General features: G+C 35.4%; 1 protein-coding gene across 1 annotated transcript in view; it reads right to left on the bottom strand.

The window, feature by feature from the left end:
* Positions 1-244: 244 nt before the first annotated feature.
* The window catches only part of LOC139968953 (RYamide receptor-like), a 39,960-nt gene continuing 19,499 nt past the window's right edge, over positions 245-20,705 (bottom strand). The window contains exon 2 of the mRNA XM_071973587.1: positions 245-690. Coding sequence (XP_071829688.1) covers positions 250-690 — 441 coding nt within the window. The 3' untranslated portion in view covers positions 245-249. The remainder of the gene's footprint in view (positions 691-20,705) is intronic.

A 20,705-nucleotide genomic window follows, 5' to 3' on the forward strand; every position in this document is an offset into this window, starting at 1 on the left:
AAATCTAGTCTAAAGATGGTTTACCCAAGGAAAGAAATAAAAACATAAACATACTTCAATACAATACTCAGCCCCTTTATAAAAAAAAAATTAATAAAGAAAAATTCACATCCGTCTCGTTCGTACTTTTTTTTTTGAGATTTAGAGTTTATCAAGTCATCACAGTGCATTTAGTATGTACCGCCGTATCCCATCCATGACTTGAATGTGATCACTGAATATTCATTGGATTAACACTAAATAAATTTATTACAATCTAGCTGTACCGTTGGCGTTAATCGAATGGTAATTATTCCATCCCGGTCTATTGCAAAGTTCGGTAGTGACGTCACCGCCGCCATTTTGTCTGAGTACGACTTTACTCGGTGACGTAGCTGGCGGGGAGTGAGCATAAGTCCTCATTGTGCTTCTGGAATAACCGTGCCACTGATCCGCGGGGACGTAATGGACACACGGTAGGAACCAGAGGACAGATTTGAACCCATTTCGGAATTTAGAATTCATATAGCAATAAATCATAGGGTTGTAAATGCAGTTGCTCATCCCGAAGAAGAATGCGCCGAGAAAGATTAACTTCATGTATTCAAATCCCATGATTTCTTCATTATGATCTTGGACCAGCAAGAACACGTACATCGGCAGATAACAGATGGCAAATAGCAGAACAATGGCGGCGAACATCTTCACCAACTGTGAATAGATAAGAAGAAAGAAAAGAGAGAAAACGGATCAATTATGATATAGAGAGGAATGGGTATAATGTGGTAGAGGGCATATGTTTAATTTTACAGTATTAGGAAACTATAGCTATTAAAGTCGATGGTTCTCAAGTAATGGCACCTCAGGGCGGATGCAGGGAGGTTGTCCAATAGGGGCACAGTCATCAATTCTGAAAGATTTTTGTCACGTTCAATAAGTTGCTAGCTGTAAAGCTGATAATTTTGATCATAACAAGGCAGACAGCCTAAAACAATTTGTTAGCTGTGTGCACCCTTCTCGCGTGTGTCTTTTTAAAAATAATTTTAACTGTTTTCTAGGCTATATAATAAATCGGTACAGTATAGTTTCGATATCTACGAATGTTTGTAGATACCTAACTGTACATCCGACTAATATGTTTATCGAACGTATCATATATCAAGTCTTGCCCTATAGTAACGTGCTGATCCAGTGACATCGAATTTGAATGGACTTTTTCTTAAGGCTATAACTTTGTTCACTTGTTCGAATCCCATCCCAGTCAACAAATGATTTCAAAACAGGTTTTGAATCTTCCCCAGTTTCATATTTCTGTTTGAATGAAGCTAGAAATCTAAGTTGAAAGTTTCTGGTTTATAGTAGCAATATTGCCACCCCCCCCCCCCCCTTTTAGGATGATTTTTAGGATACCGTCTATCCTGACCTTTTCATATTTATATGATCTTTGGCTTGTATGCTGTAAAAGCCGTATACCTTGCGTTATTCTGCCAAAGTTAAGCGTGCTCTATATTATATATTCATGTCTAGGGAGTAAAATGTAAAGTGTCAAAACATGAAAAATAACAGCAAAAAAAACCCCTCAAAAATCGTTGAAATGGTCGAGAATGTACTCAAGATTAAAGGGAATGTAACATTACGCATTTCTTGGTAAAATGTTTGTCCAACTTTTTCAGAATTTTCTCTACAAGTTTGTTTATATCTACTGTTGTAAAAACTAACGTTTTTAACACAAATATTATCACAAATTTGACACCATTGTGACATGATCAAGAGCACGTCCTCAATATTTATACTAAACTTTTATTTTCGATATACTCACGGGATTTTTTTGTCTCCTTTCCCTCAGAGGGAAAAATGACTTAGTATGCAGCAGTACTTTATGTTTCATATCACTATGCTTACAAAATTAGTGCTTTAAAAATAAAAAGGGCTTAATCAACATCTTTATAACTTCACATCTTTTATATAGGTCGAATTGACTGACGTTGAACTATTTTTGTACTATGTTTTTGTCTCTAATATTAAACCTTCTTTCTTTCCCTTGAAGCTCGTCCTTTTTTATTTTAAAAAGAAAACAGGTGTTTTTTCGTTGTCAACTCGAACACACTTACTTCTCAAATGCATCATCAACCAATGGCCAAAAAAAAAAAAAAAACCTTAAAAAAAAAAATGTTAAAAAACATCTCGTTGCGTGACAGCCCTTAGCTTTCAGCTCTCAACTCTCCATCACCCGTTAGTTACTTTACTCTCGCTGCATGCATCGTGTTAGATTTTTTTTTCTTTCGTAAAATCAATGGAAATTAAATAGAATGCCAGTTTTAATGTACGTAAACATTGTCATTCACTGCATGAATGCAAAAGAAACAGTACCGTTACATCTTATTTGTTAATACCGCAGTAACTATACAGTTTGATCTTTTCATTACCTTGTCTTATTAGATATTTGTTTCCGAACTTAGTGACTATAATTATTCCCCCGTTTAAAAGATAGAGTATTACTTCTGTTTAACTTGCCTATCCTTTTCCGTGTAAGCTGCAGGGCATGATCACTAATGCTCTTTTAAGCATCCTATCGGTTTAACTTCCTTGTAAAAAAGTATCTTAAGTAATGAATCAGTGATTCCACCAGGGATCACGAAATTACACAACGATTGAAAACAAAGAACGATAAGCGAAACCAAGCAGCAGAAGTGACTGACCTAACACGGTTGACCGTTTCCTGGACATTGAATAATTCAGTTTATACCCAGACAGGAGTCAATAATTTGGAAGGAGAAATGTCCAGTATTTGCATATCATTGTATCATTATAAGGCCCATGCTCGGCTGGAAATGTCTGTAAGCTTGTCGTTGGAATAATCGATATTTTCTTACGGAATAAAGAGTTTGTTTCTTGTGGACTGGTTGCCATGGCATTATGACCATATTTTACTCTCTGAAATTTGTTGTTTAAAGGGCAGATTATTATCTCGTCGGATCGGATTTGAAAGAAAACACGGTACATGTTATGTTTGGTAACCATTTGTTTTCATCTTTTTTAGTTACTATTGTTCTTCAGGGAGTATTCTGAGGTCAAACCTACCAAGGTTTGCAGCATACTTCATATTTCATTACATTATTATTATTATTATTAATATTGGTTCACTCTTGACACTGGACTTTCCTTACTTTGCATCGCTGTTGTGGAGGAAACAATAACTAAATGAATGAATGAATGAATGGATGGATGAGTGAATAAGTGAATGAGTGAATGAATGGATGAATGGATGAATGAATGCAGGAAGGAAGGAAGGAAGGAATAAAGGAAAAGATGAATGGATGTTACAAACACTCCACGGCATTTAAATGTATTCTGTGGATAAAATGCCCTATGAACCTTTAAGGGTCTATTCTATTGGAAAGGCAAAGTTTAAAACTATAAATTAACGAAGAACTTAGTTTAATAATATCAGAGGAAGAAATACAAGACTCTACTCAAGACTCTATGATTAATATTTTTATGATTATTGTTGTCTGTTTGTTTGATATATATTTTCCATTAAATGAAAGATTTCGTCCTTTTAGGCCAAAAAACAATGCAAATCGAAACGAATCAAGCCAAACAAAACAAATCCAAAATAGAATGTTACAAAGATACAACTCATTGGAGGGCTAATTCGTGTCTGACGTCATAAGGAGTTGTTTAGCATGTTTAGCATGCATAGACTTATTGATCAGATAAAAATAAGGTAGATTAAAGGAGGTGAATCTATTTTAAGGTTTTTCTGTAGTTCTAGTATAGATAGACGCCCTCATAAGGTAAATCAGTGGGAACGGAGACAAACAAATCTTCCAATATGTCACTAAAAGAAAGATATCTCATCTCGGTGATACTGTAATTCAAGATCGATATCACGTGGAAGGTGTGTGGTATGGTGCAGGCACGCAGTGATGTTAGATGAAACGGCTGATTAACTTCTACTTGGGCAATCTGCATATATAATATAGATTATATATCGGTTTCCCTGGGTATCTATTTGTTTCTCTTTGGACGTTTTTTGTTCATCTATATCAACGAACTTCTTGATAAAGAAAAACTTGATTTCCTGTGTTTTTTTCTTGTTTGACTCACTTTATTTTCTTCATCGATATACCTTGCCAATGCATCAAGCTAATCATATGCGGTGAAATTGTATACTCTGCCGCCTACATGATGCCATAAGTTACATTTAAGTAAGTTTCGGTGGCAGACAATTGTGACAGTCATATGAGAGGGGAAAAAAGTTCTACCGTAGTGATGTATTTGAAGAACCCCATTTCAATTATGTTGTTTCTATGTAAAGGTTCAATAGATATAGGTATATAAAGGCTATATCTATCTATCTATCTATCTATCTATCTATCTATCTATCTATCCATCCATCCATCCATCTATCGAATGAAAATCGAATAAAGACACCTGTGTTTTCTTTCTTGTGTGGATACTAGATAGCCGACCCTATGGCCGCATGACCTACGATGATCACGTGCTTCGGATTTCTTCATTTAAAAGAATCGGATATGACGTATCATCTCAAGTTAGTCTGAATTCGGAAGGTATTGCTAGTCGGTTTTAATTTCAAGAAAAGGCGCCATGAACTCACCCCGCATTTTTGCGCTCTCCATCTCTCTGTCTTTCTCTCTTCAATCAAAGAGAAAGATAGAGCTTAATGAGACGATGATGACAGTAGCAAAATGCCTCTCCTATAGGATTGGCCTTTTCACTAGGTAAAGGCGTTCCATATTTGTGACATACCACCTGTAACCTGTGGCAATATTACCGGCCATCGATCACAAACACTATATCCATGCTGCTTAAGGCCAAATGTCCCTTACTTCTCTATCAAACACAGTATATCCATACAGTCTATACAGACATACAACTATACAGACTATATAGCGATCCACAAACGGAAGCGATCCACAAACGGATGAAAGTTTGTTAAAGGTTGCTAATAGGCTATACTCGCATTATTACATTATAAGGACTATTTAGTCTCAATATCACGGATTTTTTTTTTATATTAGATCAAATGATACGATATCATAGCAAATGGGACACGAAAATTAGGCCATTGAATTTCATTTGATTGGACGACACTTTGGCGTCGATTTAACGGATTGCAAGGATTTGTTTTGGCGGGAAATGGCATTTGCAGAGATATGTAGTGATGGCATATACATGATGAGCAAACTTCCTATCTGTAAATTAACATTATTCTTATTTTATTATTATTATAGAAATCCGCAAGGGCTTGTGGATTACAACTTACACGTCGGGTGGCTTCCAATTCAATTTTTAACTCAAATTTCTCCCATTTCTCGACTTGAAAGCTAATAAAAACTAGGTTACAGACATCAATTTGTCCGTGTGGTTATACAGGCTATACGTATATGTATGGGCATGAACGATTAAGTATGGTACATACAGGTCACAGCTACCAGTTAACTCGATGTAACTGGGCTGTGATAACAAACTTCTGGACAGGTGGAGTATTTTTGGAGGTACTAATAATTCATCCTCTAGAGTCTTGGAAGAAACGGAGAAAAAATACACAAGAGTTTTCTTATTTTATATTTTTTGATATAGATCACGTCCTACGCAACGCCCACATGTATGATACATCCGTTTGGTGGGTTTAATATATTTGATATTATTAGAAGATGCGATGATACGACGGATAGAAACTATGTCGAATTAGTCAGCTCAGACGTGAATTAATGTGAAGTTATCGAAAATCAACAAACATCTCAATAAGTTATAGATACCGAGATTAACGAAATTGAAAATATGCGGAAAGGTTTTTGTCTGAATTATTCTTACTCATCCGTGTGTCTGTAATCTTAATAATAATAATAATAATAATATAAAAATAATAATAATCAGCAGTTACTTTTACGACGCTGAAGCGACCACAGATGTGGGAGAAACCCGCTTATACGTCGAGTGGCTTCCAATTTAACTCAAATTTGGAATCTTTTCAATTTAGAAAGTCCTTTCAGATGGGGAAAACTGTAGATTGCTCTTGGATGAAAAACCCACCTTACTATGACACGGCCCGGTATCGAACCCGGAACCTCCCGATTGCTAAGCCGATCGCTTCAAATGCCGCCGCCTTTATCCACTCGGCCACAGAACATTTATCAATACACACACACGTGGTGATTTCTCTGTAACTTCACCAAGACAAACTCAAAGTAATATTTCTCCAGAGTAAATCAGAGGCGTATCCAGGGGGGGGGGGCGCAACAAGCGCGCGCCCCCCCCTATTGGCCGTCACCAAAAAAAAAAAAGTTTAGCAAAAAAAAAAAAAAATTGATGACGACCTTTATGTGAGATGTCGGTGATCGCTCACCCCCCCCCCCCCCCTCCCGTATGCTTTATTTTTTGTTTGCCAAAAAAAGGTTCTGGCGAAGTTCGGCGGCATAATAGTTTTAGAAACATAGATGGTAATTGTGTTTGTATTATCACTATCAACACTAAATGACATGCCAGCCATACTAAATTGTGAATTTTGTGTACATATTTACTGGAAATGTTGCTTATTATTAAGGTCGAAAAATGGATCACATATGGCCATGGGCGGCGATCCTGGGTGGAGGGGGGATATATCCCCCCATGAAAATGGGTGGAGGGGATGTAATGAACTATTCCCCCCCCCCCACCAAATGCCAGGGATAAGAATATTTTCATGCCTACATTTATGCATCTTCGTTAATGTGTACGGCTCTTTTTTAGCTTCATTTCTCGCCTACCATAAACGCAGTGCGATCTTTTCAAATAAAGCGTCTTTATAAAGCAAAAATAGTTGACTGTAGGCTTCATTGGCCCTATAACAACAAAATGTATTATTGCGCCCACGGGATTGATATAGTACATATATGCACCCTCATAGTATTCATATAGGCCCTATAGTAGGCCTACACACGTACATGTTCCCTCGAACAGCTGAGAATCTCATGTAACCAGGGTAATGCTTAATACACGTTTCACCTGGATGCCCTAGCAATCGGTACCTAGGAATGTAACTATGTGTAATTGTGTATTGCATGTGTATAGGCCTATAATAGCCTGCATGAGGCCATTTTTTTCATCGAATAATATAACAGAGCTCTCGAACATTCTAACGTTGCGCCTGAAACAAGATTGACAGGGGCAATTTTCCCAAAATAACACCCGAAATTAAAAAAAAAGTGTTTTGGATCCTGATTATGAGATATTTCGGACATGACATCCCTATTTTAAAGTTGGGTATATGCCGCTTGGAAACCTCGGGAAGTGCCGTTTCCGGCCATCTAGAGGGTTTGTTAATCCCAAAATTTTATTGTACGCTTCGCGCCAACCAATGGTGGCGCTACGCTTAGATAGTTAACAAGGTCATATCCCCCCCCCCCCACTCGGAAGTACGGATCGCCGCCCATGCATATGACACCATTTTGCATTTCAGCCCTTCTTTGAAAGCAAAAATTGTACACCCCTCCCATTAGACCCATCCCCCAGGACGGCGATCATTCATGCCTGGCGCCCCCCTATTGGAAAATCCTGGATACGCCCCTGGTAAATGGATTGATCCTTCGGGTATACCTTCTCTAGAATGGTCAAGAGATTGATCAATATATTGATCAATAGATTGATCCTTCGGGTACCAAGTATCGGCATCAGTAACGTGTACTTAGACTTGTGGTTATCAAGTCCGTATTGGTACTAGAGTATTTTGTTTTTGCTCATTGTTTTGTACTTAAACTAAACAAACCTAAAATCTCATGTTACTAGTGTATACTCATGGCTTTGTACCCAACCGTATATATTCGGGACCTTGTACTCACACGACAAAGTCCTCTCTAAATCGTATTATTTAACTCTTGAAATTGCCTTGAGGTAAAAATATCTCTGTCTTTATCGTTCCGTGACGTACGGGACTCATGTAAAAACCTGTAGAAATACCACCCTGAGGTACACGAATTATATATGCATGCTCAAGCCTATGTGAAATATAGTATCGCATTGAATGATATCTAATGTTCCTATCAGCCTGGCTGAGATAAACTCTCACGCTTCACTTGTATAAATGTATAATTACACTTTGTTTTATGTACACACAGCTTTGTCACCTTTCAATATTTGATGATGAACCAAATTTTGATTAATACATTAAAACTTTTTAAGGGAAAAAATTATAAACAGGCAAAAAAAAAAAAATTCCCTAGAATATGCAAGTAAAATACTGAAACTTCAGTCTGTCTGAGGAAAGAGTCAACATCGACTTTTTGAAGAGGATGAGAAACAGAGAGAGAGAAAAGGTGGAAAGAAAAAACGACCCAGTCTGTATCGAAATCAATAATCTGTTTTAATATTCTCTAAACATTTTCAACTCAAACCGAATCAGTTCATTGACTTCCTACAATGTTACAATTGTAATTCAAATAAACCCAGCGAAGCCTGCAGGTGGAAAAACCTTTTCTGGAGCACGCATTTAAAGCTCTTTAGGAATTTGAGTGTTCATTGAATAGGAAGTCACGGGGAAAGAGAAAGGTAACCAACCCGAAGCTATATAGCATGTCAGTTTCCGAGAAGCTTCTTTTGACGATGCTCTTCTTAGATATATGGCTGGCCAAATAATCTCTCCTTTCCTCTTTTTTTATCATCTCCAATGAAAAAAATTGTGAAAAACTTCCCCGGGATTTGTAATAAAATTCCTTACTCAACTTTTAAGACTCAAAATTTGTATGGCAATGGAAGTCAAGGGATTTTAGTTTAAAATGCCAGACGTGAAGTGGCCAAAAAAATATGAAAAGTTTTAATTTGAAAAGACGGATAATTTTCAATATATATTATCAATGATTGTAAAGTATGTTTAAAACTCGTCGGGTCGATTCAGAATGGTATTAAAAAAAGTTTGTATAATTTTTCACGGCATTTCTGGTATTTTTCATAAAGTATAAAAAATGTACAAATATCATGCTTGTAAAAGAGACGAAATCCTAACATCTTTGTCTCTTTTTGATGTTATTCTTTTAAAGTTATTGCCTGAATTAATGCATAAGTTTGCGTGAGCCTGGTGGAACACCATAATCTTTACGCTATAGTCTGAACTGGTCTGTGTTTGTGATATTTTATTTAATTTTCCTTTTGTATAGATGGTTATATCAGGTTCTTTACAGTATACTTTTCCTATCATATAGGTCCATCCTATAGCTACGTTAAGAATGTTAAAATTATCCTTTTCTTTATATTTACATCCTCTTCGTATCTATATCTTCTTTTTTATTATTTTAATATAATGTCCATATCATACAATAGAATATATTATATACGATACTAAATATTATACCATTAAAATAATGTAAGTATATCAAGGATATTATTTAAAATTAGTCAAAGCGTATATATGCAGCCATCAGTGTAATAATTCACAATAACCTCAAATTTCCAAACGGCTAGAATAACAAGAAGAAGTGCAAAAACAGCAAAGTTAAATGATGCGGCAATCAAATAAAGCGATAGGATGTTATACACCTACTCAAACCAAAACAAGGTGTGTTGTTCTAGTAATCTTGATGGAACTAAATATATCAGGCTTGTCGTTCATTCTTCACCAAGAAAACAAAAAACAAAAACAAAACCGAAAGAGACAGAGATAGTAAATAAAATGTTCACTAGATCAGTTCATGCTTCGTGCAACGCTTGATTAGGATTTCAGTCAACAAACACATTATGCTGACGAAGAAAAACACGTCACTCTGGGAGCTTTCTTTCACTCTCTGCAGATGATAATTGCAACTCGCGTTGTATAATAATGAAAGAATTTGTTTTTGTTTTTGTCTTGGTCAGTGAACTCTTCTGTGCTCTGTCATAATCATCAGGTAATTTAATTTAAAATAACAGGATGTCAAAGGTCGTTTGGGAATGTACGGTGTACAGTGATTATAACTGGCTATATACTGTAAACAGCATCTATTCCAATCTTCCCCCTCCCCGTCCCCCCCCCCCCAACGGTTGTGTTTAGTAACTCTACTGGCATCGAATGTATAGGCAAGGTTGTTTAACGATCAAACGGTTGGTAGATGGGGACGGGTAGGGGAGGGGGTAACGAACTATCATGGCGATGGTATAAAATGGAAAGGGCAAAGAATATCGCAAGCCTACCGCACAAAATGTATCAGCCGGTGCAGCCTATACCGCAAACTCTACAAATTTGATGGTTTTCCAACAGTACGACACTTTTTTCTTTTAGCTTCTCAGCAATAGGGATCTGTTTTTTTCTTATTACATTTTCTCTTAATTTCCCCTAACACAAAGGCATTTTTAAGTAACAAATTAGCAATTTTTAATAACGAAACGGGTAAATGTGCCCTTTTCACTCCTACGTCACTGGTGTGGATATGACATAATTTGCGAAGAACGCTCAATAAAGTTACAACACAAGAAGACATTCAATTTTCTCGTTTTACGAAATTTACTACATGTTATAAAAGCTTGCTTCGATTTAGCATGCAATCTATAGTATTCAATTTAAAATTCAAATGATTTCTATGATACTCTCTAATAACTTGATTTTCCAATTGATCTAACTCAATCGTTTTATATTTCTCTCTTTCTTTCTTGTGTTTTTTATGCCACAAAATGTTCGTGTTTTCAATTCAGTTTTGATTAAGCCCATCACCTTTGATGGGTGTAAGACCTTTTCAGCATATGATATTTGTGAGTATATTTATATCAATATAACAAGGCAATTTCGAAAACATTCTCAAATCATATTTGATAAAATAGGGGGAAAATCAGCGTTAAACGCTCAAAGGAGGATAAAGCTTATTATTATTATTATTTTGTTTTGACTTCTTCCGTTTTCATTTGTTTACAGTGATTGAAGTTTATAGCTCATCGCTTCTCGAAATTGAAAGATTACTGTTATAATGCATTTATTTGCATGTTGTTTATTGATGTGCGTAATTTAGTACCGTACCTCTCTCAATAGAGAAGTTAACGCCAAAACCGCGTATATTCTCCATGATATTCCGGTCATTCACACCTATTTTATCTCACAGATTCTTGTACTCAATCCCTTTGGCTTTTCTCTTTGATAGACTTTTCTTAAAATTTTTACATTTTGAGGAGATGCCAATAGTGGCTACCAAAAGAAGGGGAAAGGGGGAGGGGAGGGTGGTGGATAATTTTACCTCGATGTCATTCGGATGTTGCTAATTTACTCTTCAAACAAAAGACTTTAATAAGATCAAACACAGAACTTTGTGATGAAAAATACACACTAATTGCTGTAATATAAAAATGACATGCAAACAACGAAATTTAAGAAAGAACCAATAGGTTGAGAGAAACAAATGAAAGAAGGAATAATAATAATAAGAAAGTAGAGAGGGAGTGGTTGGGGTGGGGGTTGGGGTTGGGTGGAAGATAAGATGGATGCAGTTTGACGATCTTTGGTATGTCCGTTCTGCTACGTCATATAAGCAACAGCTCACTTTTGTTTTGTATATTTTTCTTTTTACTGTTGGCCTACAAATATTGACATCACAATGTTAATTATTGAACAACACATAATGCAAGTTTAACCTACAGTGCTTAACAAAGGGTATAGCGATACAGTGCTTTAATGGCACTCTCAGTTACGAAGATCGAGGATCAAGCCTCTGAGAGTGATTGCAGGATGAGGAAGAATCTGTTGAAGGAGTGAATGCATGTTTTCTCCTTAAATTGGATTACAGAGCGATTTTTAGATCATGCATATAGTAAATAAAATACCATAGAGGTAAATGATGTCACATGACGTCGGGCATGACGTCACTCCTTGGTAAGAGAAAGAAAAACAGTCCTATACAGAATCCTATAAAGAATGTTATACCACTCTCAAAGAGTGAGTTTTCGGGTCCAGACTTCAGTAGCTTGAGTGTCCTTTTTGCTTTGAAGTACTATTTAACTATAGCCTTTCAGGAGTGAATATAGTTGAACGAAGATGTCATTTAAGCGGAGAAAAAAAAGGTAAGAAATCGATTTTATGGTTAAGTAAATTTGATGGTAGCCTCTATGTCAGAATATCCCTTTCAGAATGAAGTCTTTCTTCCGTGAAAAATGTATTAAACGTCACATATGGGAGAGAGATAATACCTGTTAACCTCATTTCTATATATGTCTCCGTAACATGTTAGAACGTCTAGTTCCAAGAACTGCCTACACTGAGCTTTATTCGTTTATTCTGTTTTTTGTTTTTGTCTTTTAAAGGGTACCTCAAGAAAATATTGATTAACGTACTTCGGCTATAAACGTTTGATTGATCCAATTATTGTAGCTTCTTACCCACGTAATACTATAATATACACCTGAAAAATAGCCTCGTAATTCTTGGAATATTTACGGACGACAAGACCTCCTTCAAGACTACACGCGCGCACACACGCACGCACGTACACACGCACAATATGTTGAAATGATTAATTGAAAAACTTTGGAAAAAACCTGTCTAATCCGAAACCGTCCATATCAAAATGAAGAAAATGATGAGCTTAAGAATGACTTTCGGCCAAAAAAAATTAATTTGATATGTGGTACACAATTACAAATTCTACTATCAATCTAGGTTTTATTTTTTATATTTTACTTATATCACTTTTTTTTAGTTTAGTTTTAGAAATGACCATTTAACCGTTTAAGGTTCATAACTTGAAGTGGCTGGACTTGTTAGTCTAACATGCAGACCATTAATTGAGTCAATACAAGACTCGATAGACAAAATAGGACTTTCTATAACGTGAGATATATTCTATAAATATTAACGATACATTCTAATTTTGTTCAGGACAAATGTGTTCCTAATAGTGCTCTTCAATTCATAAGAAGTTAAAAGATAGTACAGTTGTTGCTGTGTTATTAGCATTAAAACAAACACACACAAACAAACCAAATAATGTCTACACAGAGGAGATGACGTCATCAGGAAGCTGGCCTTAAAGGAGCGTTCCAGATCAGAAATATTCCAAGGTTGAATACCTTGCAACCCGGAAGAGCTATATATTCTATATATAGAATCACCCTTTTATGCCGATATATATAGTTCAAATTGAAATTATCCGTGTTTTTGAGAGGCGTGCATGTTTCTGGTATTTTTTATAGAAATACTTTGAAGATCTAACCAGGAAAATAAACAAGTCATGACTATATTTAGATTTAAGAGGTACGATCAGTACAGGTTTTATTTATAGGAGTTATTGTCACAGCATGCATTAAAATATAACTCGTTTTCAAGTCTCCTTTCCACTCGCTCATTCTCCTTTCTCCGTATGAGGTAAAGTTATAAATTATTATTAATATACAACCTTAGGATTCTTAGCAGAAAAAGAAGTTATTAAAAAAAAAGCTAAACCAAAAACAAAAATATGACCACCGGTACTTTTAAGAGTTGCAAATATTCACAATTCTGGTCTCGCCTCTAGAGTTGACGACATTTGGAATTCAAAAATATACAATTTCTACTTTTATTTTGTAAACAAGTCATAATTTAAAGGAACAAGAAAAAAAATATGAAATTTATTTGCTGTCGGCCACTGAAATGACGTGATGGTTGCTAATGAATATTTATGACTGTTGCTGTTATTTGAAAGGCAGGGTAATAACCTCATTTTGAAATTACTTTCTATCAAGAGTAAACACGATAACGTGCATCTAAAGGAAATTACAAGAAGATAACAAAAAACGCAAAAATAATAATAGATGAAAAACGATAGAAGAAAGATTAAAATAAGCGAGAATTAAAAAAAAAATTAATATAAATATACACGAAACACTTCTTGGTTAATCCTAAGGGTGTAATTATTGTTAAATTGAGACTTTAGAATGTTAACTGGCGAGAAAATTGTTAGAGTGAAAGAAAATTATGGGGGAATACAAAAGTCTACAATGTGCATTATATATCTACTTGACGATGTCTATAAATTAAACCACATTGTCAGAGAAAATAAATGGTAAAATCCAATTCTGCAAAAAGGCATCTCAAATGTATGAATATTGTGTTTTCTTATACGAAGGCCACCATGTGGAGAAATATATTGGTTGGAGTAAAGAACCAGAGAAAACAAAAAAATTCACTTTTTCTAGATGGCGCGATGTCCAGGGTATACATGGGCCCCAGTAAATGAGCTCAAACCTAATTAGGACGATTATAATGTAAGATTTTGTTTCGGTTTTGTTGTCGAAGGGGCCGGATTGCTGCCTATTGGGAACCTCTGTTATATATAGTGGGTAAACATACTTCTCAACTCATTTGTGGGATTTGGTTGGCATATAACATGCATGTAAAACAATTCGACATGCATGTTGAACGATCTAAAACAAGATTAATTGGTTACAAGTAGTGAGCATTTTTTTCCAAAATGATATTCTACTATATTTATATACATATACTACGTGTTCAATATTTAGAGTAAGTTGTATCCTTACCGCGCAAGAGCTTGATAACTTGATTACCTACAAAATATAGGGTTAATACGTAACATAGACATTGCATCGCATTTCCTCTGTATCACTCATCGATTTCGAAAGACCCCCCTCACCCCCACCATTTCCACCTTCTCTATTAGTTATCTTCTGTTCAAGATATTTGCCGCCCTTCTTTCCAGCATTTAGTGCTCGCTCCGTTATATCCTCTATCCATCATCTTATCAAGTATTAAGCAATACCTGCCGTCCATTTCAATATAGAGGTTTTCAGCTTGGTAGTATAGACCAGGGGTTCCCTAACTGGTGTGAAAGGACCCACAGGGGGTGCGTGAGTCCATCCCAGGGGGTTCGTGAGACGTTTCTGAAAGTTGTTGCGCTAACATCTGATATGTCATATAATTTAGTAATGTACAAAAGTCGTACCTATCGAAAAACTCTTTTCGCGTTCCATACGCACATGTTGCCATAGTAGTACCCTACCATGCATGTGATACTTGATCTTTTAGGAAGCACTGTTATGCGTATTATAGTATAATAATCACTCAGATCGTGTCTCGAAAAGTTGAGGGTTCGTGGACAACTCTGACATCCACAGGGGATTCGTTGGGGATAAAATTAGGGAAACCCTGGTCTATACCCTTGAAGAAGAACTGTTTTATCACCGTAACGTCTGGCCCAACATTTTTCTACATTTACATCTGTGACTCTTCTCTCATAGGATAAGTAGTTTGCTATCACCCTGTATGTGACCATTTTTATATTACACTTTAAAGCTATATCTCTACTATGTCTCTGTCTGATCAAACTCAGTTGAATATGGTTTTTTTTTCAATGGGATTGATACTGATGTATGTATGCATACATATTATTCAATGTAAATCAATTTCTTCCTCTGTTTTCAAAAGGTCAACTGTAGTGATTATGGAATATTATGTATTTCTTCTTCCCCTCTCGGCCCCCCCCCAAAAAAAAAAAACGAAAGAGAAAAAAATCTCAACATTTCTTTGAAAAAAAAATAAGCTGAAGGAATTTAATAAAAAAAGGTAGAAAAAAAGCAAAGACAAAAAAACTGCGAAATCGTAATCAAATAGGAAATTACGGAATTTCCCTTTGAAAATTGACAATTATAAGTGACACGTGGGGCAGTCAAGAGGGGAAATTCATTCATCGATTCACTCTGTTCGACTTACTTAAGTCATTTTAAAGTCGTAGTAACTCTGACTTGATAAATGGTACTCTCGATATTCTAACGTTGTTAATACATAAAAATCCAATTTTAACATATCTTTGACACCAGTTACAAATATTTAAATAAATAATAGAAACATTTGTTTTTATTTGCAGTAAGACTAAAGAAATCGAGGAGAGATCTTTTCGCCAACTTCGTGAAAGAGCTTTTTTTTATCTGGTTCTGGTTTTATTTTCCTTCTTGTTTTCACTATCTTCGCAAATTGTCTTCATTTGTATAAGACCTGCAGTATACCGTATATAAATATAGAACCTCTCAACGCGGTTAAAACCAGAAAGATAAACAAATTCCACTAATGAAAAATGATAAAGAACCACCAAAATACAAACCGATAGTCAGATTTCCCTGTTTTTCTGAGCTATTTCTTTCTTTTTGTATCCTTTTCTATCTCTCTCTCTCTTTTTTTCTTGTTATATTGACCTAGTTGAATGACCATATAATTTACGTGTTTCTCACTTGTTCAAACATGCAATAAACACTATTGACATTATATCTATTACCACTCCACGTCATTACCAAACCTAAAGGCATCTCATCTGAGAGTATATATATGTGAACAGGGAATCATGCGTCTTTTGGAATTTTGTTGATTTGATGTTATTCGGAAATCAAGAAGATATGTAGAAAGTAGATAAAAAACAGGTTTGCATTTCAATGGCACAATACTGACACGATACTATGTCACTCATTACATTACCATTTGTTGCTTTGGGACACCATGACACAATATACAGCAATTTGGTACCTAAGTTTATCTAAAAGCTCAAGTATATATATATATATATATATATATATATATATATATATATATATATATATATATATATATATATATATATATATATATATATATATATATATATATATATATATATATATATATATATATATATATATATATATATATATATATATATATATATATATATAGGCTGGAAAGTTTTTCACTGTTCTTGTTTTTCCAACTCATTACGATTTTCATTTATATATATTCATTTGCCTTTGTCGTTTACCTCCATTTCATTAACATAAAGTCTGTTCAAAGTATCTCTTCGAGATCCGGCTTTAGGAATCACAAGTGATTTTCGAGTTGGTTAGCATCATGTTTGATCTCTAGAGTAAGGCAAAATATGTCACCAAAACAGAACTAGTATTGTTCGATACATGCGACAAACTCCTACAGTGGAATTACAACCTTCCTTACCGGTTTCGAACCTCTGCACATACAAGCAGCGTCCATAGCCAAGTGGTTAGGGTGTCCGCATATAAAGCGGGAGGCACGGGTTCCAATCCCGGTGGAGGCGGGAGTTTTTTCACTGTTCTTGATTTTCCAACACACTACGATTTCAATTAATATAAGTATTGTGAATTTACTTATTACTTTATTGATAACCTAAATCCCTTGTGCCAAACGATTAACCAATATCAGTTTAAATTCTTAACTGTTGATAGAATCCCTTTTAAAATCAGTAAATGTTTCAGTAAGTCGGGATACAACTCGAGTTCAGCTTCGCCTCTTTTTTTTTTGTCTCAAATGGGAGGGACAGAATGAGATTGAAATGAATGTTTTGTGTTGAAGTAGATCTTGTCCACCCACTCTAGCCACGAGGGACATCTTCCCGACTTGATAGTCGCTAAGCTGATACCTAGTTCCTCCTAACATTCCATACCCTTACTAAACTTCTAGCTTCAAATTTCTAAGCCCTGGAAGGTAAACGGGGAAAAAGGGAGACAAAAGACAGGGCAGCTATATCTTGTTCATTGAAGAACATAAGAAACTCTTCTGAGACAGTTTAGACGCGATGCAGGTTATCGATGAACAGTTGGTTTAAGCTGAATAATAATGTGAAAGTAAGGAGAGCAATGCGCATGCTCAGAATGACACAAGAGGTACATGTATTAATCACCAATAACTATATGAATATATATATATATATATATATATATATTTAATTGAAATCGTAGTGAGTTGGAAAATCCAGAACAGTGAAAAACTTCCAGACTCCACCGGGATTCGAACCCGGGCCTCGCGCTTTATTTGCGGACACCCTACCAACTAGGCCATAGACGCTGACTGTATGTCCAGAGGTTCGAAACCGGCAAGGAAGGTCGTTCTTCCACTGTAGGCGTTTGTCACCTGTATCGAACAATACTAGTTCAGTAGTTCTGTTTTGGTGACATATTTGCCTTTCTCTAGATCAAATCAACATATATGTGTGTGTATATAAACCCACCCCTGATCTAAACGTTACTGTTAACGCTGTTCTATGAAACAAAATTCTCAACCTTGTTCTTTTAACTCCATACACAATCAGCATAGCACCCTCTGATGAGGGTCAACACCATTTGTCCTTGGCAAATTAAAGGGGGTATAGACATGCAAATTTGACTAATAGCTGAGGTTTGTTTTTCTTTCTTCGTATGGTCATTCTCTTAATCAATCAAACTGAGTAATTGTTGGTCACTGCAAAATACGCCTTAACTTTAAATAATAACTTTAAATATTTTTTTCTCCCTCCTGCCCACATGCCTCTGCACATGGTAATAGTTTATGACTAATCTAGACAAGACGAAATTATGAGAAATATCAAAATTGCAGTATTTGTTTCCTCAAATCTTGCCGTATAGTAAGAGTTACATAAGTATATCTGGAGGAACTCAAATCATACTCTACAGGTGTGAAAAGAATCGCTTATATATACTCACTTGGAATCGTTGTTAATAATTACGTCTACTATAGATATTCACAAGGATCCTCCCCATGATTGCTATCATCATGTGAAGGCATATTCTATAGTAAACATTACTGCTATTCACAGTCAATTAGTTGTATCATAAGCATTGTTGTTTCTTAAAATATAAAATGAGCGTGACATATATATATATATATATATATATTACTTTAATAAAATTGACATAAGCACTACCGCAATCAACAGTGTGTAATTTGTGGGTACAATTTACACGGTTATTTTGTTCACATGATGAGGTTTAGCTTCAGGGGAGAATGAGATTTGTGAAAACAAATAGAGATAGAGAAATAATCTTCGTGAGGTTGATTAAGTGCATTTAGTGTTAGAATAACTTACAAGGATGATTTTACTATCCTATAGGCTATATATATATATATATATATATATATATATATATATATATATATATATATATATACTCTACGTGTTGAAACATTTACATCAGAATATGAAGTCGCAAAAGGATTTAATGTACAATGTATAAATGGTTTTCATTTGTAAATACCACTGACTGTGGTAATCAATTTATTTCATGAAAATGATCTTTTTTTTTTTAAATAATGTGAATAATAATAAAAACGTCATTTATATAGCGCTATATAAAAACGATTATAAAACGACAAGAAGGAAATAAATGCAGTGGAAACAAATATTAACCAAATAAAAACTAATCCTAAAATACCAATTCAAAAAAAAAAAGTAATAACCTCTGTATGCCAATACTTTTACATTGTTTTTTCCTCCCTTATTTTTGAACATCAAATTTATATTGACGCTATATTTTAAGTGTTTATACAGCTGATGTGTATTCATAGCATTAATCATAACATGCTACATGAGTCCCACAGCCTACGTGCTTAGAAGTGTAATGAGTTTGACCTATAGCAACATTTGCAGAATAGAAGGGGGAAACGGATTCAAACCTCTCCACCTGAAAATCTGGACAGGAATTCTGACCTTGAAAAGCGGATGCGTGTGGTATAAATGCGTAAACAAGTATGCTAAATGAGCGCAATGGGGAACAGTAACATGGAATGTATTAACGTTATCCTAAATCAACCGATTCACATAGAGATTACAGTAACTATTGTAAATGTTTAAGTTTTGTACCACAATAAAAACTGGATCGTGCTGATAAATATGATAAATCGGTGGCATGTGCAATTACTGTATAATGGTTGACAGTAAACACCGAGGCTATGTGTAATCCCAACAAACGCATTGTTTGGGATTACACGTATTTCTGAGTTCTTACTGTAATCCTAATACTACATGCTACCGATTTATAGCACGATCCAGTGTTTACTGTGGTACAAAACTTTAAGATTTATTGTAGATACTGCATGTGTTCTCTGTGTGTATATCGGGTGCCTATAAACTGACGGCCTCCCAGCCGTGACTCGGTATGTTGCTACGTAATTATTCCTAAACGACACCAATTTTCTAACGAAATTAAAGTCAAGTGAACAAATAATTTATTCGTGATACGATTGGAAGTACATTAGGCAGGTTTTTAAAAATAATGTGAAATTGTTGTACTTTTTAAGTTCAAGAAGCCTTGACAAATCGACTTGTACCGAAGTTATATAACGGTAGCCTATGCGTTAGACTTCCCGTAGTTACGAAACATTTTTTCCAATAGTTTTATAACTTGTCCACCCACTTTTAGAAAGGTCAGATCTGTAAAGTGAGATAAGCCTAAGTATTGTGGCAAGATTCTGCTTATGAACGCATGACTTTATGAGACCATTGAAACTGAAAACAACGTACGCCATTGATAGAACATTGGAAAGCAAACCGAAAAATGCTTGCGTTGATATGTAAATACTGCAGTGGCTTGCCAAACATCTCGAAGGAAGGGGGTAGGAAGCTTCCAATAAGTGTGTGGGGGGGGGGGGGACAACATCAGAGGGGCACTTTCTCCTTCCACAACCACCACTCGTTATGCTATAAACCCATACACACCGGCCATATTACTTAAATATATATGATGTGTTAGTATACTATCAATACTATTATGGTGCACGTGAATAATTAAAATCAAATATTAAAATTAACAAAGGCTTAAGATATCCAAAAGACAGTTCTTCATCAAAGGGTCACATTTTATTTGCCAGTAGGGCACATTTGCTATTTTGGAAAAAAAGTGGGGGGGGGGGGGAGGCGGCACGTGCCCCCAGTAGTCCTCGGCTCCTACCCCCTCGCTCGAAGGTATATATTACTTAAATATATATGATGTGTTATTATGCTATCAATACT

Source organism: Apostichopus japonicus, chromosome 6, assembly GCF_037975245.1.
Source record: "Apostichopus japonicus isolate 1M-3 chromosome 6, ASM3797524v1, whole genome shotgun sequence".
NCBI classification, from domain to species: domain Eukaryota; kingdom Metazoa; phylum Echinodermata; class Holothuroidea; order Aspidochirotida; family Stichopodidae; genus Apostichopus; species Apostichopus japonicus.